The following is a 25,165-nucleotide window of genomic DNA, read 5'->3' on the forward strand; positions in this document are numbered from 1 at the left end:
ACAGCTGAATGGTATTGCCTATCTGATTATAGGACATATGACCTGGAATTACATTGCCACTAGAATTCACATGCCATATTGCTCAATTGTGTATTTGATGATAGCATTCTGTTAGTGGCAAGCACCACTCAAGGTGCTACTGCATAATAACAGCGCGAAGCAGCTCACTTGGCCTGTTGCTTAAACATTTGAGATACCCTGCCCTTCCAGGACAATCTGAGTTGGGATAGCAATGTGGTGTACTTATGTAGTGCATTCGGTACAGAACTTTGCTCAATGCTTTTTGTATTTGGGGTTAGCACGGTGGCTCAGTGGTTAGCATTGCTGCCTCAGTGCTAGGGGCCCGATTTGATTCCACCCTTGGGCGACTGTCTGTTTGGAGTTCACACATTCTCCCTCTATCTATGTGGGTTTCCTCTGGGTGCTTCAGTTTCCTCCTACAGTCTGAAGATGTACAGGTTAGGTAGATTGGCCATGCTAAATTGCCCATAGTGTCCATGGATGTGCAGGCTAGGTGTCCTGTCAATGGGAAATGCAGGGTTACAGAGATGAAGTTGGTCTAAGTGGGATGCTCTTAGAAGGTTTAATGTGGACTTGATGGACTGAATACCCTGCTTCCACAGTATAGGGATTCTGTGATTTTTTTTTTTTCTGAACCTCTGTCCTTATATGCTGATTTAGCCTTAGATTTATATCCTCTGACCCCTCCTCTCTCAGTATATCATTTCCCATATAAATGACTTCTCTGTTTTGTCTTGTCTTTACTTTTTGATGTACCACATCTTCCCAAATTTCATCCCTGTTCCCACTATTTAACACCCGTTTACTTCCATGCAACTTGCTGGAACACTGGTTCCAGCACGTTCAGCTGTAAACTATTCCATCATTACAGATTCCATTTTCTGGAATACTGGTGCCAATGCCCCATGATCTGGCCGAGCCTACTTCTCCCATCCCTGCTTGGAGCCAGTCATTTGTTTCTCTTGTCTAATTTGCCCTATGCTGATTTGTTCATTGCTCAGATAACGACGCAGCGAATGTTTCCAGGGAATATTCTGTTCTTCAGTCTGGTGTTTTGGTCCTTATATTTCCAATGCAGAACCTCTTTCTTTATCCTGTCTATGTTTCTGGTGCCTACGTGTGTCACAACACTGCATCAGTCCCCTCCAAATGCAAGTTGCTTTCCAGCCTTGAGCAGATGCCCTGAACTTTAGCAATAGAAAGCAATAGATATTTACTATGTAAAATGTTATTTTGACAAATTAAATAGAATATTAATTGAAGTTATTTTGCAGGTGACTGGATTCAACTCTTGCCAAATGTTGAAGAAATTGATTTATCTTGGAACAGTGATTTGGGAGGAAATCTGTGTCTTTTTACTCAGAAGCTCAGAGCAGGCACTAAGCTGAAGATTCTAAAGCTGGTAGATTGTAACCTAACTGCAGAAGATGGAACAGCCTTGGGTAATGATTACAAATGCAAACTTTAAATGAATTGTTTGATTCCAATTTCCTTACTTGTGTCTTTGCAAGGTTTTGTTTGGTCAATTTAAAGGCAAGTAGTGGGAATTTGAACTTTTATCTTGCTCTCTTAGAATGTAATTAATATTTAGAAATTGACATTAATTTGGAGATCAAATGATAGCACCGTCACTGGTCTAGTCACCCACAACTCCAGGCGGATGTTCTGGGGTCAAGTGTTTGAATCCCATGGCAAATGGTCATTTTTAAATTCAAAGTGGCATAATGATGACCATGTAACAACTGTCAATTGCTCACAGATGTCCTATAGGGAAGGAAGTCTGTTAGTCATAATTGGTCTGAGTACATGTGAAACTAGACTTTCAGCAATGTAGTTGACTCGTAACTGCCATATGGACAATTAGGGATAGACGTAAGTGCTGGCATAGGTAGCAATGTCTTCCGCCAAGAACAAAATTATTTTTTTTTGTTGAAGCTGTCTCGATGGATTTGAAATATTGAGTATTTATAATGCAGAAATGTACCATATCCAAAATGGTTTAGACTGACTTATCCTCTCGGCAAGTCCCCTTCCATCCTTGTTCATCTTCCACAAACTTTATTCCTCACATCAAATTATTTGAGGAGGTAACAGGCAACTCGGTTCCTGAAAGACTAGTTTAAGCAGAAACTCCTTTAACGCTGCAGCAGGATTTAGATATTTGCTTGCTTTATTGTAGACTCTAGGGCTATGGATCATTAGTTGGAAAATGGGGTGTGCTGTCAGGGTGCTGTTGACAGGAGCAGACATGATGGGCTGGATGGTCTCCTTGTGTGCTGTAAATTTCTCAGGAAACTGGAGTAGTTCTCTGGGGAGCAGGTACTAAGCGAAGACATGCTCAAAATCATGAATTCTACAAAAGTAAGAAAGAAATACTTTTCCAGTGGAAGAAGGGATAGAAGGACACATTTGACGTGATTGCTATAAAAAAGGTGGGTTGTTGTGATCAAGGATGTGCTGCCTAAAAATGCTGTGGAGGCAAATTCAACCGAGAGGAGGTTGGGGAATACCCAGCACACCATTCTACAATAAAATCACCACATTGGGAGTGCGAGATAATACGGTGTGAAGCTGGATGAATGCAGCAGGCTAAGCAGCATCAGAGGAGCAGGAAAGCTTGACGTTTCAGATCGGGACCCTTCTTTTAGAAATGGTAGAGGGGAAGGGGTTGGGGATTCTGAAATAAATAGGGAGGTGGATAGAAGATGGATAAAGAGAAGATAGGGTGAGAGGAGACAGACAGATCAGAGATAATGGGAACTGCAGATGCTGGAGAATCCAAGATAATAAAATGTGAGGCTGGATGAACACAGCAGGCCAAGCAGCATCTCAAGAGCACAAAAGCGGGGTTAGAGCCAATGAAGGTGAATGTAGGTGGGGAGTTAGGGAGGGGATAGGCCAGGGAGTGCGTGCTGACATCATGATTTTCAGATTGCCTTTTTAAGAACTAATAGATTAATTAAGATTTTATACAGTAACACATGGAAATCAATATTAGAACTGAACCATTAAGTTCAGTATAACATCCAAGAACAACGTCTGTCCATTTATAACCGACTTCTGAAAAAGTAATCATTATCTGAATATTGGAAAAATTTTTGAGAAATCTAGTAATTATCGAGTGTAAGGTAACAGGTTCACTATACTTGATGGGGAAAGAATTGCAAGGCTCTGGGTTGAATGGTTACCTCCTGTGTATTTTCTTTTTAAATCGCTCCTCCAAGGATTATTTGGGCCAGTTTTTTGTTTTTGTTTTAAAGCGAATGGAAGTTGCCATCATTGGTCAGTATCAGTTGCCCATTCCTAATGGCTTGAAGGCAGTTGAGTCAACCATTATAGTGGATCTAGAATCCCCTGTAGATACAAGGTAAAGACCTTAAGGACATTAGTGAACCAGATGGGTTTTTATTATTGTGGTTACGGGTCACCTATTAAGCTAGTTTCTTTTGTGCATTGCAAATTTATTTTACCTGTAGTGCTGGAATTTAACTCGGTCACCCCAGGGTTCTGAATTACTAGTCCAGTGACATTACCTCTGTTACCTACATAGACTCAGATGTCTACATCTCCCCTTTATTTCCAAAATAATTCAGCTTTGCTTACCTGGCATTTCCATCACTTTGAATTTAAAAGAAATGTACATCTGAAAACAGCCCCAATGCTTTGATTGATGACTGACACAATATGCGTCTGTCTTTCTGTAGTTTAACTTAATTCATATTCTGTATAATCTCACAATCAAATGCAGAGAGATAGCAGAGTATACTATTTCAGCTTAGATGAAAAGAAACTGGAGTAGGCTGTTCAGCCCCTTGACCCTGCTCCACTATTCTGTAGGATCATGGCTAATGCGATATTCCACATATCTACTTTACTGCCTTTCCCCTTAAACCCGTGTTTCTCCTACTGATCAAGAATGCGTCTGTCTCTGCCTAGTGGCTGTCTGTGGCAAGGAGTTCCAAAAGCACTCATCCCGCAGAAGAAATTACTCCTTGTCCCAATCTTAATTTGGGACGTCTTTATTCTGAGACAATGTCTTCTGGCCCTAGACACACTCATGAATGGAAGCATCCTTTGAGCATTTACCCTGCTAAACCCCTTGAGAATCCTATATATTTCAATGTGATCCCCTCTTATTCTTCTTAATTCCAGTGAGTAGAGCCATAACCTATTTAGCCTTTGCTCAAACAGACAATCCCTCCATACCAATGATCAGCCTTGTGAGCCTTCTCTGGACTGGAAATCCAAGTACAATACATCTGGTTCCCCTCTATCTACCCTGCTTGAGATTTTCCTTGAAGCACTATAAAATTAGTCCGACATGATTTACCTTTAAAGCCATACTGACTCTGCCTGATTAGGTTGTGAGTTTCCAAATGTTCTGCCGTTACTTCCTTTAATGATTTGATTTCAGTATTTTTCCAACAATAGATGTTAGGCTAATCGACTTATAGTTTCCTGTTCCTTGCCTCCCTCCCTTTTTGAGCAAGCGTGTCACGTTTAACAATTGCCCAATCGTTTGGTACTTTTCCAGAATCCGTGGTTGATGTTTGGAAAATTACAACGTATGCACTATCTCTCTAACTTAGCTGTTTCTAGGATCGTAGGACACAAGCCTTTAGCCCATTTGTTTGTCTATTTCTTCTTTGGCGATGGTACTTAAATTGTTTAGTGTGAATGGGATGTTCAAAGCATCTACTTCTGTAAACACCGATGCAAAATATCTGTATTTAATCCCCCTCTGCTATTATCTTGTCCCTTAAAACTGTCTCCACAGATTGATTTTTCTAAGGAGCCTGTGTTCACTCTGACCTCTCTTCCATTTTATATATTTAAATAAGCTTTCATTGTCAGTTTTTATATTCTTTGCTAGTTGGCCCTCAGTTTATTTTTTTCTCTCTAATGTGTTTTCAGTCATCTTTTGCTGGATTTTGAATTTATCCCAGTCTTCTGGGCGATCACTAACATTGGCCTTCTTATGCTTTTTCTTTCAACTTATACACTACTTAACTTCAGTGGTTAGTCATGATTGGTTTATTCTCCTCTCAGAATTTTATCCTTTTTAGAGGGATGTATTTTTGCCTAGAGTCATGAATTACCTCGTGAAATGTCTGCCAGTAGTTGCTTACTGTCAGTTCTGCTGATCTCTCCACCCAGTTCACTTTAGTAAACTCACAAACAAGAACAAAAATTGATGGAAAAACCTCAGCAGTCTGGCAGCATCTGTGGAGAAAAAGCAGAGTTAGCACTTCACGTACAGTGACCCTTCGTCAGAACCCTATCCTCATTTAGTATATTCCCTTTATTTAAGCTAAACAGTTATTTTTGACCTAAGTTTCTCCCTGTTGAACATATTATGATCACTGTTTCTGAGAGGATCTTTAACTCTGAGGTCACTTATTAAATCCACCTCATTCTCATTACCAGATCCATGGAAACATGCTCCTTGGTTGGCTTCATGACAAGTTGCTGCAAGAAGCTATCCTGAATGCGCTTTGTGAATTTATTGTTGTAGCTATTGTTTGCATGATGATTAACTCAATCAGTATGAAGATTAAAGCCATCCATAATTATTGCTCTATTCTTTTCCTATTTGTTGCTTTATAGCCTTACACACTATATCTAGTATTTCGGGGTCTGTATATCACTCCTACCTATGTTTTCTTTCCCTTACTGTTTTTATTTCCACCGAAATGGACTCTACATCATCTGAGCCTTGATTTTCTCTTGAACTATCCTTACTTCATTTTTTATTAACATTGCTATCACACCACGTTTTTCATCCCTTCTGTCACTCCAAAAGGTAAAATATCCCTGCATGTTAAATTCAGTTTTGATCTCGATGTGATGAGATTTCCATCATGGCCGTGAGATTATATTCATTCATCTCGATTTGCCGTTCATCTATCTTACTCCAATTGCTTTGTGCCTTTAAGTTTATTCTCCTGTCAAGTTTCCCAAAATGTTTATGGTTCTATTGCTTTTATTTTCTGGTAACAATCAACGTCTACACTAACCTGTAATCCTACCTTCTCCTTTACCTTTGCTTTTCATAATGTTCTGTGTAACTGAACCCACCCAATGTCTATTTAATTTAAAGCCCTATCTACAGCCCTAGTTATGTGAAACTGTCGGACTTGCATCCTAGCATGAATCTGGTGGAGTCTGCCACATTTAGAACAGCTCCATCTTTCGCCAGTACTGGTGCTAATGCCCCATGAATTCAAACCTGTTTCTTCTGCCGTGTTGATCTTTGAGTCACATTATTCAGCGCCCAGTTGGCTAAATTACTGAATTCTGATATTTTGTTTAAAAACACTGGAGGTTCTTCATAGCTACGGTAACAAGATTTTTTTTTGGTTTCTCTTCTAAAGGACAGGCTTTGTCTGTAATCTCAAAATTGGAAGTTTTGGATCTCTCTATGAATGAAGATGTAGGAAGTGGTCTGGAAGTCTTATTTCGGGAGCTGGCACACGTACCTCATCTGCAAGTATTAAAATTGCATCTGTGTGGATTAAGAAGGGCCAACATCAACAATTTGGGTAATTTCTGTAATGTGGCAATAAGGTGAACTCACTTTGTTCCTGTTGTATTTAATTTGCACTTGCCTTCTCTCAGCTGTATTCTTTTTTACATCTGTATTGTTTCTTTTGCCACACGCCTTCCTGTCCTGTTTCTCCAGACAGCTGCAAAGGGATATGCAACAATGATTGGGTGAGAAGAAGGCAAAAGAATAAATGTGGGGAAGCGTGAAATTATCCATTTTGATAGAAAGGGATAAACAGCATTTTCTTTTAAAGTTACAAACTAGGAATTATTGATGTTTGGAAGGATTTGGAGACCATTCTACACAAATCGCAGAATGCTGGCACGCAATTGAAATGTATAATTTGGAAAGCAGTTGGTATATTGCTTTGATTACCATGAAGTTTTACCACAATTTCTGTTATGCCCAAATAAATCACATGTTGCAATCTGATTAGGGACCATTAACTTTTTAAGCAAGTAGACAAAGTTGGAAATTGCAGGTATGCACCAGGAGAATAGAGCCACAGGATTCCAGCGTTTCGAACAAACAAATTAAACTTTGTAGTTCCAGAATTGTTAGGTTGGAGTCAGAGGCTGTTTGAGGCCATTATATTAGCACCTACTCATTGAGCATTTTACTCAAAACCATTTTCATGTCTCTTTCCTGCGACCCGCTTGTTGATTCTCTTCAAATAATAGTTTAATGTTCTGTGTTTTGCAGATCCTAACTACTCATTGTGTGAAAGTAGGTTTATTTTTCCTCAGATCACATTTGCTGCTCTTTCAAATCTTTAAGTCTTTATCCTCTTCATTCTCAATCTTTTGCGAGTGGAAACAGTTTCTCACTAACTGCTCTGTCCAGACCCCTCATGATTTTGTAAGCTACAACCAAATCACCTCCAGCCTTCATCTCGGCAAGGCAAACAGTCCCAACTATCTCCATTACTGGAATGTCTCATCCTTGAAAGAGTTCTTGTAAATTTCTTCTGCACACTTTCCGTGATAACAAGGTGTGGAGCTGGATGAACTCCGCAGGCCGAGCTGGAAGGCTGACGTTTCAGGCCTAGATCCTTCTTTAGAAACGTTCCGACTATCTCTGAAACAATTTTAATCCTACTACAAAGCATCTTCTAAGGATGCCTACCCTGAAGAAGTTACCCTCCTCCCTCCACCCGAAATGTCAGTCTTCCTGCTCCTCTGCTGCTTGGCCTGCAATGTTCATCCAGCTCTACACCTTGTTATCTCGGATTCTCCAGCTTCTGCAGTTCCTGCTAACTCTGCACACTTTCCGATGTGTTTACAATCCTTCCTGAAGTATGGCTCCCAAATGTGCCCAATGCACAATAGCCCAGCTTAGACCTAAACTGTGTCCTATAAGTTTAGCAGACCCCTTTTGTTCTTGTATTTTATGCTGCATTAATAAAGCCACGTTTTATTAGCTGATCTCTCCAACTGCCCTATCACATTTTTTAACGATTTAAACACAAATAAACCCAAGTTTCTTTGCTCCTTTTGGGTTTATTTTATTTTACTATAATCTTTATTTATATACTGTCACTCCATGTTCTTTCTACCAAAAGGGTTCGCCTCACTTTTCCACATTAAACTTTATCTGACTTCTATCCACTTACTTCGCCAACTTTTCAATTTCTTTTTTTGAAATTCTTCACTGTTCTGTTCACAATATACAATTCTCACAAGTTTTATATCATGTGCAAATTTTGAAATGGTGCCCTTGCCACTAATATAGAAACCATTAATTATATATTTGGAAAAGCAAGGATCACAATACTGATTGATGGGTAGCTCCACAAAAAGCCTCCTTACGCCCAAAAATTCCATGAACCGTTACTGACTGTTTCCAATCCCTCGTTTATTCCACTCTTTTTTTTTTTTCACCTTTTATTCCACTAGCTGTAACTTTGCTTACAATCTCTATGACATAGTGCCATACGCCTTGCTACGTGCCCAGCTCTCTGTGTTATATCGGTGCCTGAGAGCAGCTCTTCAGCTGTATGAAGCATTCTTCACAAACTTTCTCTGATAAACCTGACGGAGCAAACTGTTACTCATTTGTTTTTGAACTGTTTTGAGTGATCTCTCAAAACACTCCCAAATGTTCTGCCCTCATTACTTAGTAAAATGTGAGCATTTTGAGTGGCTGCTATGTGTATTGAGACTTAAAAAGTTGACACCCTGATCTTGGGATACGGGCTCATGATTCATGACTGGAACAGGGAGAAGTCTGCTCAGTTGGGGGTTTTGGTCTTTGTAACTCACTACCTCTGAGGTTTGTGGATGTTTTCTTGTGTATTCAAGAGACCATGTTCAACAAGAGTTTTTGATATCAAGGGACATGGGGAAAGCAGAATTGATGTCAAGGGTAGAGCAGGCTTATTAGACATTCTCATCCTGGTAAACCTTCTCCGTTCCTTTTCGAAGGCATTTCCATATTTCCTGAAGCGTGATGCCCAGAATTATCTTTGGTATTCCGTCTGAGGCCTGATCAATAATTTATGAATTTCTAGAATATTCTTTTAATTTCATTTTCTGTTCTTCTATTTATCCCTCTTTATAAAGCCAGGCAGCTTGTACGAAGGTTTTTAACCACATTATCAGCTTGTCTTATCATCATCTTTGATGAATTTATGTAAAATTGGGCGCAGAGTGCTTTATGCTTGCCCACATTTTGCAATATTAGGTTATTTATAGTACGCGGTACGTCTAAAGTATTGTCACCCACAGAACTACTAGAAACCTCAGCACAATAAACCATTAGAGCAAAACAAGGCTGTGTCATGACATCAACACTCTTCTCCACTTTCCTTGCTGCATGGAATACTCTACTTCACCTCCAGCAAATTACTCCTGGATAAGCAGACATGAAACTGTTCAACCTACATTTCCTTCAATCAACAGCTGTTGAAGCTTCAGCCGTTGAGCTTCAGTGTGCACATGACATTTTCTGAGTGAGCACGCACACGAGTCAGCTCTGGGCCATTATTGACTTCTTCTCCGAAGCAGACTGGGTATCTCATTAAACACCCAGAAAACTAATGTTTTCTTCAAACTGGCTCCCACAGATTACAATCTCCATCCCCTTCCCTGTCATTGATTTTTAAGATCAACACTGACATCCTAGGAACTGTCAATCATTTTCCATATCTTGATGAAATTGAGAAACTCCATGCTGCCATACACTTTTTGGCAACTTGGATAGCCTACAGATGGTACCTCCAAAGAAGTGAGGAAGTACTCCCAGCAGTGCCCTTCTAACATCCTCCACATCGGGTGGTGATGAAGAGAGTTTGACAGCAGCATTCTCTCCCAAACCAACTTGCCAGTCATTCAAAACCAATGACATCGCTCAGAAAATGATGTTTGAATGCCTGCCATGGGCCCCTGAAGCAATTTCACTACTCTGAATTTGATCTCAGCAAGAGAACAGCAAAAATGTTGTTTTAGTCCCCAAAGCCTCCCTGCAGAAGTCAAGCAGCCCTGCTGATTCACAGGACTCCCTAACTCGTGGCTGACCAAAATGGCAAAGGTCGTTTCTGGAGGGGACTGAGCATGTGAAGAAACTTCATTCGGATAATGCAGGGGCTACATTGAGATGCCTGAGAGAATGCAAGAATCGCCAACTAATCCATCTATCCATCCCTTGTAGCACTGCCTGCCTCACTTCCTGCATTGAAATGTGACAAATTAGATTCTGATTAGACAAGATTCCCTGCAGTGTGAGAACAGGCCCTTCAGCCCAACAAGTCCACACTGCCCCATGCAGCATCCCATCCAGACCCATCCCCCTGTGACTCTCACATCCCTGAACACTACGGGCAATTTAGCATGGCTGATCCACCTAGCCTGCACATCTTTGGACTGTGGGAGGAAACCGGAGCACCCAGAGGAAACCCAGGCAGACATGGGGAGAATGTGCAAACTCCACACAGACAGTCGCCCGGGGCTGGAATCGAACCTGGGTCCCTGGCGCTGTGAGGCTGCAGTGCTAGCCACTGTGCCGCCCCACAAATGTGGTCACTTTCTGCATTGAACTCCCATCTTTCATGCATCATTCAGCTTTAGCATCCTTTCTCTCTCCAGAAGTCCATTACTATTCTCGTCAGTCTTGTTTATTATCACCTGCAAACTTTAAAATGCTTTTCCAATGAAAGTGAAGTTCATTTAGAAAGATTGAGCATAATGGAGAAGGTGACTGCAAACCACCCCCCAGTCTGGGGGGAGAAAAAAATATTCATTCATATCCTTGTTCTATCACAGAGACAGTTGCCTACCGATACAATTACTTCCTCATCAGTTTCATTTGGCTGTGCTTCCTAAAGTTATGACACCTGTCTGGGGAGGCTGGGACTTGAACCTCGACCTCTGACCCAGACTATCACATCAGCCCTAATGAGCCTCCCATATGGCACAATATTCAGTACTTTCCAGATATATATTTCCTGCATCAACTTGATCAGGTAGGAGGGAAGGTATAGTCAATAATTTAAAAGGTTGGTCAAACATGATTTATCTTTAAGAATTGCTGGCCCAAATCTAGTCACGAACACAGGAGATGTGAGAATTTTGTCATTGGCAGAAGGTTACTTGGTTTTTTTGGTAAGTGTGAGTTGCATTGGTTTTGTTTTGGCGTGATTTTCCTCCTGACGCCCCCTCCACCTTCCCCAGTACACTTTCTCACCATATCTTACCAAACTTGCCTCATTAACTATCTGCCCCATCTCCATGGACCCCACATGTTTGATTTTAGTCCTATCTTACCCTGCACCGTTTCCAGAACAAATTTCCACAACTGGGATTTCAGGATTCACTGTCTGCTCTGTGCCTGTGACAACTTTAAATGTCATAGCTCACCCTGACAAACGTTGTCAGTCTAGAGCTGACCTGCATGGTTTCTAGCATTTTCCCTGGACGTTGGCAACAGGAGGAAATCTGTCTCTCAGTTTGCAGGCAGGCCGTAGGGGTCCTGTTGGACAGAGTAGAGCACAAGCAGGAAATCTTTTTCTCTCAGGACCAGCAATGTTGGCCATAACATCAGCCTCGTCTGAAATTGCTTTAACACAGATGACACTTTGTGCCAAATGGATAAATACACAACTCAGTAGGAAGAAAGTCAAAGACCACCTCCACTCCCACCAGTGTAAGTGCCGCCATTTGCTCTCCATCCCTGATGTTCTCTCCATCTTTACTGTTCAACACACCTCCAACCATGGCTCATGTTCTACCAGCCTCACTCACTTTAGGCTCATGGAGTGGGTCTGGTTGGGATGCTGTTTCGGAGGATCAGTGTGGATTCAATGGGCTGAATGGCCTGCTTCCTCACTGTAGGGTTTCTATGATTGAGTCCATTTTGGGTTCAATTCTTGCCGCAGAAACACTTTTTAAAAAAAAATGTAAGTACTGCACTGTCAAAGGGGAACTGCTGTGGACTGTAGGATAAGAGTTAAACATTTGTAATGCCCTACTTTTATGAATAAAATTGAGGGAATAATGAATTCTAGTGTCCAGCATCACTGACCAAAAGAGGTTTAACACCACTGTCTGACTAAGCTGATCAGTTACCACATGTCCTCAATCACCTTTTAATTTTAATAAATTTGTCTCCATATCTGCAGGTGATGCACTGGAATATGTGCCTTGTATGAAGAAGTTAGTGTTCTCCTGTAATGACATTGGTGGTGGTTTCCAGGAGACAGCAGCCCATTTATCGAACTTCAAACAGCTCCAAGTGTTCGATGTACATAGGTGCTCATTGACTGAAGATGATGTTTCTGCTCTCAGTGAGTAAATCTGCAATCATTTGTTCTATTACTGTTCTTAACAGCTTAACAACTGATCACATCTCCAAGGGAAAAACTTTCTGCGCGAACATTGTAAAAGTGATAATTGGTGTTTAAACATAATGACAGAAAATTGAAAATTTACCCACTTTTTTTTTCTCACACTTGTTTTAATGCCACTTAACCTGAGTGGCATTGTTAGAGAAAGATGGGAACTCCCCGTTACTGCTCCAATCTGAAAGAATGCTCCGACTACATATTAGAATACATCTTTTCATTGACCTGTTGCTGATTAGGCATTGGGTTCAGATGAAATTTGTGCGTATCAGCTTTAGGCAAGAGAATGCCTCTGTGTCTGGCACCTAAATTACATTAACAGTTGGCACCTTAACTGTTTCACAATGAACCACAGAATGCCTACAATGTAGACTTGGGCTGTTGTGTCTGCGCTGGCTCTCCAAATGAGCATCTCATTTGGTGACATTCCCTGCCTTCTCCATGTAATACTACGTGAATTTTCTTGTTCAGATAACAGTCTGATTTCTTCTGGAATATTCCATTTGAACTTACCGCTACCATATGCTCAGGCAGTGCATACCAGATGCTAACCACTTGCTGCAAGAAAACCGCTTTTCTTCATTGACACTTTTTTGCTTTCTATTCTTTTTCACCTGTGGGTTCTCGTTCTCTATCAATAGGAACAGTTTCCATCCATCTGCGCTCTCCTTCAGGAATTCTAGCACCTCTTTCAAATCTCCGTTCAAGCCTTTCCTTCTCCAAGGAAAACAGCCCTAAATTCTCCAATTCCTCATTGTTCCCTGGATCCATTCTCATAAACATCTTCTACATTCTCTCCAGTGTGGTCTTATCCTTCCTGAAAGGTGGTGACCAAACTCACGCCTTATGCAAGTTTAGTGGAACTTATGTTCCATTTCTGCTTGGGCAGAGCCTTCATCTCTTTCACTGGTACATCAATGACATCATTGCTTCCTACCTCTGGTCCAGAATTGGAAAAGACTTCTAATTCTGCTTCCGGAGTTCATAGGCCTCCTCTCTCTTTCAACTGTTCCATTTCTGACTCTTTCCTTCATTGATTTGCCTGCTTCCATTTTTGGGGATGGCTAATGACTAATATCCACTACAGATCTACCATCTCCCACAGTGACCTTGACCACAATTCCTCATATCCTGCTGTTTACAAGGATTAAATTAATACAGCGTGGAAACAGACCCTTCAATCCACCTCATCCATGCTGATCCCGTTCCCTGAACTAAACTAGTCCCACTTACCTGGATTTGGCCCATATCCCTCCAAACTTTCCTATTCATATCATTTAAACGTTATATCTGTTCTGGCTTCTACAACTTCCACTAACAGTTCAGTGCACACACAAACCACGCTCTGTGTGGAAGAATTTGCCCCTCAAATCTTTCTTTTTAAATCTTTCTCCTCTTACCTTAATATGTCCCCTAGTTTTGAACTCCCCACTCTAGGGAAAAGACCTTTTGCTACTCACCTTGTCTATGCCCCTCATGATTTTAAAAGCCTCTGTAAGATCACTCCTCAAACTCTGACGCTCCAGTGAAAATGGTCCCAGCTTATCCAGCCTCTCTTTCTAACTCAAACCCTCCAGTCCCCCAGTAATATCCTAGCAAATATTTTCTGAACCCTCTCTAATTTTAATAATATCCCTCCTATAGCAGGGAGACCAGAACTGTACGCAATTCCTGAACAGTGGCTCTACTAATGTCCTGCATGAGCTCAACATGACGTCCTAACTCCTATACTCCACTGGTCTGAGCAATGAAGGCAAGTGTGCTAAGTGCACTCTTAACCACCCTGTCATGCACCTTTCAAAAACTGTACCTGAACCCTGAGGTGTCTCTGTTAGACAGCACTGCGCAGGGTCCTACCATTAACTGAATAAGTCCTGCTGTCTCTCACAATTGAGGTTGAAAATTAAATATCTTTAATGAGCCAATTACTTTTTCTTTGCAGCCCAGATACTGCCCCTGCTGTCCAGTCTACAAGTGCTGAATTTAGCATTGAATAAGAATATAGGAAACTCTCTGAGGCACCTGATTGCCCGCCTGCGCTTTTTACCAAGATTAACAACTCTTGTTGCCAGCAATTGTAACTTATCCAAGGAATCAATTGTGGAATTAGGTAAGAAAATTGCAGCCTTGATCCAAGAATTATGTTTGTTTATAACTTTTTGCTATCATTAAATGAAACAAATTTCCCTTGAAATGCCTCAGAGATGATAGACTTTCTCATTGCTGCAAATTTCTATGCTAATGAGACTTTATGGAGGATCTAACATTTCTGGAAGGTGAATGATGGGAGTCTAATAACATGACAGATCGCTAGATATTTTAAAACTTGTTAGTGTTACGACACAAAGTCATCATAGATCTATGCAAAGGAAATTGTGTTTGGCACAGCTACTGGAGTTTTTTTTGAGGATGTTATCCTGCATCTGCCATGTGCTTGCTCACTCCCTCTCTCAACTTCTCTAAATCAAGCTGAAGCCCCTTTACTTCCTTCACTTGCACCTAGCTTTGTGTCATCAGCAAACTTGGAAATAAAACAGTTTAACTGAATTCCTCCATCCAGACTGTCGATACATATTGTGAATAGCTAGGGTCTCAGCAATACTCTACCAGCCTTCCACTCTGAAAATAACTCTTTCTATTCCTTCACTTCTTTTGCCAGTCTGCTAACCAATTCTCAGTCCCTGCTAGCATGTTACTACCAATCGCATGTGCTTCAATGTTGCACAGACTCTACTTGTGCGTTTTTTTTACCAAAAGCTTCCTGAAAGTCCAAATATACACATCCACTGGTTTTTCCCTTGTCTGTCGTTTCAATCAATCATAAGATGTGGGTGTTGCTAGCTGGACCAAAAGTTTTTGTCCGTTCGTTGTTGCCTTTGAAAGTAGTAGTGAGTTGCTGCAGTCCATTTGGTATAGGTACACCATAGGGACATCCAGGGAGGGAATTTCAGGATTTTGACTCGGGGCACTGAAGGGACGGTGATGCATTTCCAAGTCAGGATCTTGAGTGGTTTAGATGGAAACTTGCAGCGTTGGTGTTCTCATATTGATGCCCTTTTTCCTTCCAGATAGTATGGGCATGGGTTTGGAAAGTGCTGATAAGGAGCCTTATCTGTGGTACATCTTGGTGATGATGCACACTGTTATTACTGATGGTCAGTGGTAGAGGGAGTAAATGTTTACAAATATGCCAGTCAAGCCGGCTGCTTTGTCCTGGGTGGTGTCAGGCTTCTTGTGAGCTGCTGAAGCTGCATTCATCCAGGTAAGTGGGGAGTACTCAATCCCAATCTTGACTCTGCAGATGGTGTATAGTCTCTGAGGAGTCAGGAGGCGAGTTCCTTGCTGTGGGCTTCTGAGCCTCTGAACTGCTGTAGTAGCTACATATTTACGTGGCTGATCAATTTTGCCCGGGTGGAGTTGTATTTGGCTATGGCCTGCTTCAGTATGTGAGGAATCATAAATGGTGATGAACAACAATTAGTCATTCTCATCTGGCACAAAAATAAAACCAGGAAGGTGACTCAGACATGGCTTACAAATGAAATTAGGGATAGTATTAGATCCAAAGAAGACATACTGAAAAATTGTCAGAAAAAGCAGCAAGCTTGAGGATTGGGAGTTGTTTAGAATTCAGCAAAAGAGGACAAAAAGATTGATCAAGAAGGGAAAAAAATGTGAGTAAATTTGCCAAGAACTTGGAATCCAACCATAAAAGCTTCTAAAATTTTATGTGAAGAGAAAAAGATTAATGAAAAGAAATTTTAAGTTCCTTTAAGTCAGAAGCCAGTGGAAATTTTAATTAAGTTACAAAGGAGAACAAAAAAATAGCAGAATTGAACATGTTTTAGTTCAGACCTCACAGAAGAGGGCACAAATAACTTCCCAGAAATATTGGAGAACCAACAATCACGTGAGAGGGAGTAGTTGATCAAAATCTGTATTTATAACTTTAATTTCCCCCAGCACCCTTTTAATGAGGTTAGAGTCTGATAAATTGCCCAGGCTGATGATCTATATCCCAGATTAATAAAGGAGATGGCCCTGGAAATATTGGATTCATTGGTGGCCATCCAAAATTCACAGTTTCCACAGATTGTTGGGTGGCAAGTTTAACCCCACTGTTTTAAAAGGGAGGGAATGAGAAACAAAACAGAAGATAGACGAGTTAGTCTAATATCAGTAGTAGGGAAAATGCTAGAGTACTATCAAAGATGTGATAGCACAACAGTTGGAAAGCATCAGCAGGATTAGACAAAGCCAGTATGGGTTTACGAAAGGGAAAATCACATGGAACTAACCTCCTGGAGTTTTTTGAGGATGGAATAAGTAGAATAGGTTTTGTGGAACAAGTGGAAGTGGTGTACTTCGATGCCCAGATGGCTTTTGATAAAGTCTACAGAAGAGGAGATGGCCTACTGATGTTATTCCTGAATTGTTAATCCATAGAACCAGGTTCAAATCCTGCCAAGGCAGATGGTGGAATTTGAAATCATTTAAGAGATTAATAATGACCAAGAGGCCACTGTCAAATGTCAGGAAAAAATTAACTGGTTCCCTCATGTTCTTTAGGGAAAGAAATTGCCATCCTTACCTAGTCTGTCCAATGTATGATTCTAGACTCTCAGCAACGTGGCTGGCTCTTAACTGCTCTTTAGACAATAAATAATTAGCATGGGCCTAGCTGATGAGGCCCTCACTATGTGAATGAATAACAAACAAAAAGGCTCTTGGGCAAAATTAAAGCACAAAGGATATAAGGAGTGGTACACTGGCAGGGACTGAGAGTTGACAGACCAGAAACAGAATAAATGGTTATTTTATCAGGTGGCGAGCAGTGACTAGTAATGAACTTCCGGGACCAGTGCTTGGGGCCCCAGCTTTCACGATATCATAAATGAATTGTATAGGGGAACCAGATACGATGTTACCAGTTTTGCCAACAAAAAGAAAACGAGGTAAGAGGAGAACCCAAAGGTGATCTCCGGTTGAGTGTGTGGTCAAACACATGACAGATATAGTGTAATGTGAATAAATGTAACAAAATGCACATTGGTGTGAGAAACATAAAAGCAGAGCATTATCTAAATGGGAAGTGTGGATGTACAAAGGGATTTGGTGTCTTTGCACACCAGTTGATGAAAGTTAACAGGCAAGTGAAGCAAGCAATTAAGAAGGGAAATTGGCCTTCATTGCGAGATTTAATTCCAAAGTAGGGATGTCTTGCTGCAACTATTTGTGAGACCACACCTGGATTATTTTGCATAATTTGGCCTCCCTGTCTGAGAGAGAATATACTTGCCTCAGAGGAAGTGCAGAAAAAGTTAACGAGGCTGATACCGAGGCTGGAAACATTGCCAGATAAATTTAGATTTGTTTTGTCTGGGCCTGTATTCTCTAGAATTTAGAAAAACAAGAGGGGGGTCTGATTTGAAATGTGTAAAATTTTGACAGGGTAGGACAGACTAGATGCAGGGAAGATATTTGTCCTGGGTGTGGAGTTGAGAACCAGGGATCACAACTTCAGGATAGAGCAGGCCATTAGAACTGAGATCAGGAACTACTTCCTCACAGGTGAGGCTGAGGGGTATTATTGCTGTTTTGCTAATCCAGAGACCCAGATAATGTTGTGAGAATCTGGGTTTGAATCCCACCACAACTGATGATTGAATTTGAATTCAATTTTAAAAAAATCTGGAATTAAGAGTCTAATGGTGACCATGAATCCATTGCTAATTCGTGACTCAGAGGGGTTTTTTCTGACAATGTCCTTTAGGGAAGAAAACTGCCATCCTTACCAGTTCTTGCCTATATGTGATTCCATACCCACCACAATGTAGTTGACCCTTAACTGCCCTCTGGGCAATTAGGGATGGGCAATATTTGCTGCCTGCCAGTGATGCCCTCCTCCAATGAAGGAATTAAGGAAGAAAAAACTACTTCATTATAAGGATGCTATCCTGTGGAGTTTTGTTGCCACAGAAGGATGTGGAAGTTGGGTCACTGAATATATTTAAGATAGAAATTGATATAGATATTAAAAGGCATCAATGGGTATGGATATAAAGAATCAGCTCTGATCATATTGAAAAACAGACCTGGCTTGAAGGGCCAAATCACCTTCTCCTGTTCCTAATTTGAAAATCTGTACAACATTAAACAGTCATACCTCTGACCTTGTGTGGGGAAGGTCTGTAGTTTGGCAGCTCGAGATAGTTAGGCTTAAGACTGTACTGAGGAACCCCTGTCGGGATATCCTGGAAACTGAACTCCAACAACCACAACCATCTCCTTTTGTGCCAGGCCAGGCTCCAATCATTGGAAAGATTTCCCCTTGATTCCCATTTGCCTCCAGAGTTGCTGGGGTTCCCAAATGCCCTCTCTGTCAAATGCAACCTTGATGTCAAGGGCAGTCAGCTTGCCCATGGACGACTTCAAACTCCAATAAAACAGTTTAGAAATGCTGCTGATCCATAATTTGTGACTACGTTAAGTAGTGTAACCAGTCGGCTGTAAATTTAAAAACTTCACTGATGTCTTTGCAAGACTATCTTAAACTACTGCCTAATTTTAGAGAATATTGGAATGTTGAAGCTGACCACCTTTTAATCACACAACTGCTTATCTGATGCCTCTGGATTTTGGCTTTTGCGTCCTGTGCCCTGTTACCTCCCCTGGCTATTCTGTACTCTGTAAAATACAGGAAAACAACCTCATCATATTCCTGAGAGCACCACTGTATCCATTTGTACTGTGATGTGCAGCCCTCTTCATCCCTCCTTCTGTTCATGACCATTCCATGATTCAGATCAGTCCCAGACAGGCTGGATCTTTATGTACATTTCACTTATCATGATGCATAGTCCATAACCTGACATAATAGAAACCCTACAGTGTAGCTGGACGCCATTTGGCCCATCAAATCACTAACACTTCAAAGAGCATCCCATGCCCCTTACTACCCCTGCAACCCTGAATTTACCATGTCTAAACCACCAAATTGGGACATCCCTGAACACCATGGGGCAATTTGGCATTACCTACCTACATATCTTTGGACTGTGGGAGGAGACTGGAGCACCCGGAGAAAACCCAATGCAGACATGGGAGAACATGCAAACTCCACGCAGGCAGTCACCTAAGGGAGCTAGGTTTGATTCCAGCCCGGTGCTGTGGTAGCTGCACTAACCACTGAGTCACTGTGCCACTCGGACTTTCCAGCTGTTCTCTGTACGTTCCATTCAGCTTGTGTTTTTAAGTTTTTGGGAAGATTGATGACGATACAAATAAAACTATTGTGTTAAATATTACAGCTGACACCATCCCAAGCCTAACGGAGCTAGAGATCTTGGACCTGTCCTGGAATAAATGCATCGGTGGAAACCTGGGGCTACTTCTCCAAATGTTGCAAATTAGCACCCGTCTCCGTGTCCTGAAGCTGTGTAGCTGCAATCTAACTGGCCAGGATTTGGAATCTCTCGGTAATCCCATCACATGACTGCTCAGCCAGAATCCATTGATATAATCTACTGGAGGTCAATAGAATTTTCTTGAGCAAGGAATATGAAGCAAAGGAAGTTAGGTGGAGCTGAGGAATGATACAACATGGGGGAAAGTGAAGGAGCAGTGATAATGACATTAGACTAGTAATCTAAACTTCTCCCCTAAGGACACTGGTTCAAATCCCACTCTGGCAGCTGGGGAAGTTTTAAATTCAATTAATAAGTCTGCAGCATGTGTTAATCTTTAGAGATGGTTATCATGAAAATGATCATAGTTGTAATGTCATAACAGAGATAGTAGGAACTGCTGATGCTGGAGAATCTAGTTGTACTGTCCTTTGGGGAAGGAGATATGCCATCTTTACCTGGCCTGATTGATTCTTAATTGCAATCTGAAATAGCCCAGCAAACCATGGTGCTCAGTTAAGAAAACAAACCCTTTCCTTGTCAATAACGTTTACATCCCACAAACAAATAGCTTCAAAATAAATGGTTATAATTGGCTACAGGACCAAGTGTGGGAAGTAGTCGTTTTACAGACTGAATACTGACTGGCAGTGATTAGGGTTGGTGTTCAGATCATAATTTTTTTTTCATACAGTTGTGGACAGGACTTGGGTACAAAACCTTTTCAAGTTTGCAGGTGACATGATGGTGGAAATGTGGTAAACAAGATTCTCTTCATTAATAGACTTCAGAACATCAAAATGTCGGAGATGTAGTTGAATGCACTGAAGTGCCAGGTGGTACATTTTGGAAGGAAGAATGCTAAGAGGTGATGTAAGCTAAATTGGTGCAATTTAAAAGCAGCAATGTGATGGAGACTAGAATGGAGCAGTGTAAGGGGTGCTAGGCAAGCATGCTTATGTGTAGATCTCTTTGAAGGTGAAAGGATGTGTCGTTGAGGCTTTTTCTTTTAAACAAAGCTGACAGAGTCCTAGGCTTTGAGTTGAAGTGGGAGAGGACGGAAGTGGCACTGCTATAACTGCTAATTCAGAAGAACATTAGGTTTGAAAACAGATCAAAATTAAATTACACAACAGCTGTGAGTGGTGGATAAGCATTGCTGCTTAGTAATAAAGCTAAATAACCATCACTTCTAAAAAAAAGTATTAACTATTAGTAACAACTAAAATGTGAGTCGTTGTTGAGACTTGCTACGTTAAAACTCGCTGTTTTTGTTTTTAAATTCACTCCTGAGATGTGGGTGTCGCTGGCTGAGCCGGTTTTTATTCTCTACCCTGAATCTCTTGAAGGTAAGTAGTGAGCTGCCTTCTTGAACCATTGCAATCCTTTGGCTGTATTGTGCTATTAGGAAGATAGATCCAGGATTTTTCACCCAGAGAGGTTGGTAATATATTTCTAAGTCATGACGGTGAGGGCCTTGCAGGGGAGCTTGAAGTTGATGGTGTTTCTGTGAGCCTGCTGCCAGTGTCTTTCTAAGTGGTGGTTCAGAAAGTGCTTGTCTCAGGAGTCCTGGTCGATTTTCAGCAGTGCAGCTTGTACGTTGTATATATTGTTGCTACTGTGCGTGCAGTCATGGGGTTGGAAAGTAATGTACTTTCTCGGTATTTGAAAGGTTTATTAATTATAGAATGAGTGTATTTTAATGCCTTATTAGCATTGTTCAGGTTTATTATTGAGTAGGGTGTATTAGCAATAGCGAAGTTTGAGTTAATGATTAAAGTAGTGGTAGGATGACTGCAACCTTTGAATGGATATCCTGTGTAATGTATGTTCTCCAAGATAATTCTTGGGTCCTTAATAACAATTTGTGCAACGCATGTTGACTGTGGCCTTGTTTCCTTCAAACAAGCGCTAGTGTCACTGTGGTGCAGCCGTGAATCTGAAAGCAACATGGACTGTACAATTCTAGATGTGGTCACCCTGCAGCTCATGGATACACAGGGAGAAAAGGATTAGGTGACCATTGACATGCCTCAGTGGAATAGAAAGCTGGAAATTGACCTCTGCTATTCTCAGAGTCATTGCAGAAGCTAAAGATTTTAGGGTATAGAAAGTTGCCCAATTTACCTGACATTCAGATCCCTACGTTGACAGAAAGCATGGATCAGGTTTCTATACTGAACAAGAGTCACCATTTATTAGAAGTAATTGGACTCTAGCTACAGGTAAACAGTTAGACAGCTTTGACATTCAATACTATTAATTGAACTTTAATGGCCTAATAAACTTGCCCCACTTCCACAGACCGAGACACACATCAGGCAAGTTGTAAAATGTTGAGATGATCTTTACATCTTTTCTGCTCATCAGCCATTGCTTCAGTCATCCTACTCTGGATCCTTATACTGCTTGGTAATAGTCATAAGGTGACTGGTTCCCTTATAAAAGGTCTCTTACTTTATCAGTTAAAAGTCATAAGTTTATAACAACTGCTGCAGGAAAAATAAACTTCAGGATTGTGATCAGAGATAATGGAAACTGCAGATGCTGGAGAATCCAAGGTAACAAAGTGTGGAGCTGGATGAACACAGCAGGCCAAGCAGTATTTTAGGAGCACAAAAGCTGACGTTTCAGGCCTAGACCCTAGACCCTGAAGGCCTGCTGTGTTCATCCAGCTCCACACTTTGTTACCCTTTACCTTCAGGATTGTGGTGAGTTTTAATGGCAGAAAACAAAGGTCCAACTCATGAGCTTGAAAAGAACTGAACGTTGTTCTCTGTAGCTTGTTCCTAGCCCCAAGCTTCTCAGTTACCTGAGAACAAATCATGCAGTTGTTAGTTGGAAGAAAATTCTCTACCTTTGATAACTAGTCATTAGGCCATAGCCCAATCAACTTCTTGCTCCCAGTAAAAGCTGCATCGGTACACCACCTCGGCTTTGAAATTTCTGCAAGTCAAACTTCATTTACTATTTGTTTGAACAGTCATCTGTGATGCTCACCATGGTTCTCTGGTTACTTTATGTTCAAAACAGCAACCACCTTTCAAGATAACAAGGTGTAGAGCTGGATGAACACAGGCCAAGCAGCATCAGAGGAGCAGGAAGGGTGATGCTTTGGGCCTAGACCCTTCTTCAGAAATGAAGAATTTTCTGAAGAAGGGTCTAGGCCCGAAACATCACCCTTCCTACTCCTCTAGTGCTTCTTGGCCTGCTGTTTATCCAGCTCTACACCTTGTTATCTCAGATTCTCCAGCATCTGCAGTTCCAACTATCTCTGAAACAATTTTAACCACACTTTCAAATACTGGTTTTAAAATAATTCTTTCTCATTTCAGTCCACAGTTGATGTTTAAAAGCCCAAAATAAAAACTACTCAATCCTTACACCATCAATCAGTCAGAAAGAAACAAGCAGATTTTCTGACTTTCTCAAGTCCTTCCCCATTTCCAATGACTTTTCAGTTCACGGAGTTCAGAGTGAAATGCATGGCATCATAAGTGGCTCAGCTGTAGAAGGGGGCACAAAGAATACTGATGGAATAATACTAAAAGAGGATTCCACAGTTAAGGGAGCGGCCAGGTATTTTTGCAGCAGTAGATGTAACTCCAGAATGATTTGTTGCCTCCATGTTGCCAGCATCATGCTACAAAATGCAGACTCCTGATAGTCTGTATTAGTACTAATGGCATTTCTTAAAAATGAGCTCCTATGGGCACAGTTTAAGGAGTTAGACAAAATATTGAAAAGCAGGGTCTGAAATGTAGTGTTCTCTGGAAATTTTTCCCGAGTCTTACACCAGCAAGCTTGGCAATAGAACAGATGAATGTATGGCTGCAGAGAGGATGTAGGAGCAAAGGCTTTAGATTTCTCGGGCATTGTGACTGGTTCTGGCTAAGGAAGAACCTGTTACAAATCATAAAAATATGAGAAATAGGATCAGGAGTAGACCATTCAGCTCGTCATGTCTACCTATCAACTACAAGATCATAGCTGATCTGTCCCAGGTCTTGACTCTCTTTCTGTCCCAACTCATCATAGCTCTCAACTCCCCAATTTCAAAAATGTATCTACCTCAACTTTAAATATTTTTCAGTGATCTAGCCTCAAAAACACTAAGGTAGGAAATTTCAGATATTCACTATCCTCTGAGAGAATAAATTTCCTCACATCTGTTTGAGATGGGCGTACTCTTTTTCAATAACTATGTCCCCTAGTTGGAGATCCCCGTCCTCATGAAAACTCTTCTCAACATCCATCCTGTCAAGCCTTCTCAGATTCTTGTATGTTTCAATAAGTTCACCCCTCATTCTTATTTGTAATGAATAAAGGTCTAACCTGTTTAGCCTTTCCTTTTATAAGTCAACGCTTTCATCGCAGGAATCCACCCAGTGAATCTCTTTTGAACTGCTCCCAATGCCAGTATATCTTAAATACAGAGAACAATACTGTGCATTATACTCCCAATGCCCTGTACGATTGTAACAAGACTTTCCCTATTGTTAAATTTCAACCCCCAGGGAAAAAGGCTAAACTATATTTGTATCTTAATTACTTGCTGCACTTGCATCCTGATAATTTGCGTTTCTCGCACATGAACGTCAAAATCCCTCTATTCTGCACTTTCTTTGAAGTCTGGCTCCATTTAAATGATTGATAATTTGTGTGTTGTTTCTTCCTCATCATGACTTCAGATTTTCCTACATTAAATTCTATCTGCTGGGTTTTTGCTCATTCACTCAACCTATCTATATCTGCTTGCAAATTCTGTATCATTCTGCAAATCCTCATCATAACATGCCCTCCCACCTATTTTTGTGAATGTGCAAATGTGAATACATTACACTCTACTGTCATTCAAGACATTACTATATGGAGCAAATAATTGTGCCCCAGGACCGAACCTTATGACGCTCCATCAGTTACAACTTTATAATCTGAAATTGATCCCTTAATCCTGATTCTGTCCTCTGTATGTTAACCAATCCTCAATCCATGCAAATACTTTACTCTGTAGCTGTGAGCTCCTGTCTTGAGCAGTGACTTTTTTTTCATGTGGCACCTTTTTTATTGAATGCCTTCTTGAAATCCAAGTGCACATCATCTGTTGGTTCAACATTTTTTATATCCTCAAAGGATTCTAGCATGTTTTCACAAAATCATGTTGACTCTGATTTTGTTAAGCTTTTCTAAATGTCCTGCTATTTATGTTTTTAATGATGAACTGTAGCGTCTTTCCAATAAACATATTAGGTTATCTGGCCTATAGTTGCCTGCTTTTTGTGTCCCCTTCTTGAATAGAAGAATTACATTAGTGCTTTTCCAGCACTAGTGCTGAACCCTCCCAGCAACCAATAG

At 40.9% G+C, this 25,165-nt stretch overlaps 1 protein-coding gene across 8 annotated transcripts in view; it reads left to right on the forward strand.

Annotated features, from left to right (window-relative positions):
• The window catches only part of lrrc31 (leucine rich repeat containing 31), an 88,418-nt gene that overhangs the window by 15,245 nt on the left and 48,008 nt on the right, over positions 1-25,165 (forward strand). For 7 of the 8 annotated variants that reach the window (XM_048541705.2, XM_048541703.2, XM_048541702.2 and 4 more), the window contains exons 6-10: positions 1,296-1,463; positions 6,396-6,563; positions 12,183-12,347; positions 14,347-14,514; positions 19,715-19,882. In XM_048541705.2, the coding sequence (XP_048397662.2) occupies positions 1,296-1,463; positions 6,396-6,563; positions 12,183-12,347; positions 14,347-14,514; positions 19,715-19,882 (837 nt within the window). The remainder of the gene's footprint in view (positions 1-1,295; positions 1,464-6,395; positions 6,564-12,182; positions 12,348-14,346; positions 14,515-19,714; positions 19,883-25,165) is intronic. The other variant, XM_048541708.2, reaches the window with a different exon arrangement.

This window comes from Stegostoma tigrinum, chromosome 14, assembly GCF_030684315.1.
Source record: "Stegostoma tigrinum isolate sSteTig4 chromosome 14, sSteTig4.hap1, whole genome shotgun sequence".
Lineage (NCBI taxonomy): Eukaryota > Metazoa > Chordata > Chondrichthyes > Orectolobiformes > Stegostomatidae > Stegostoma > Stegostoma tigrinum.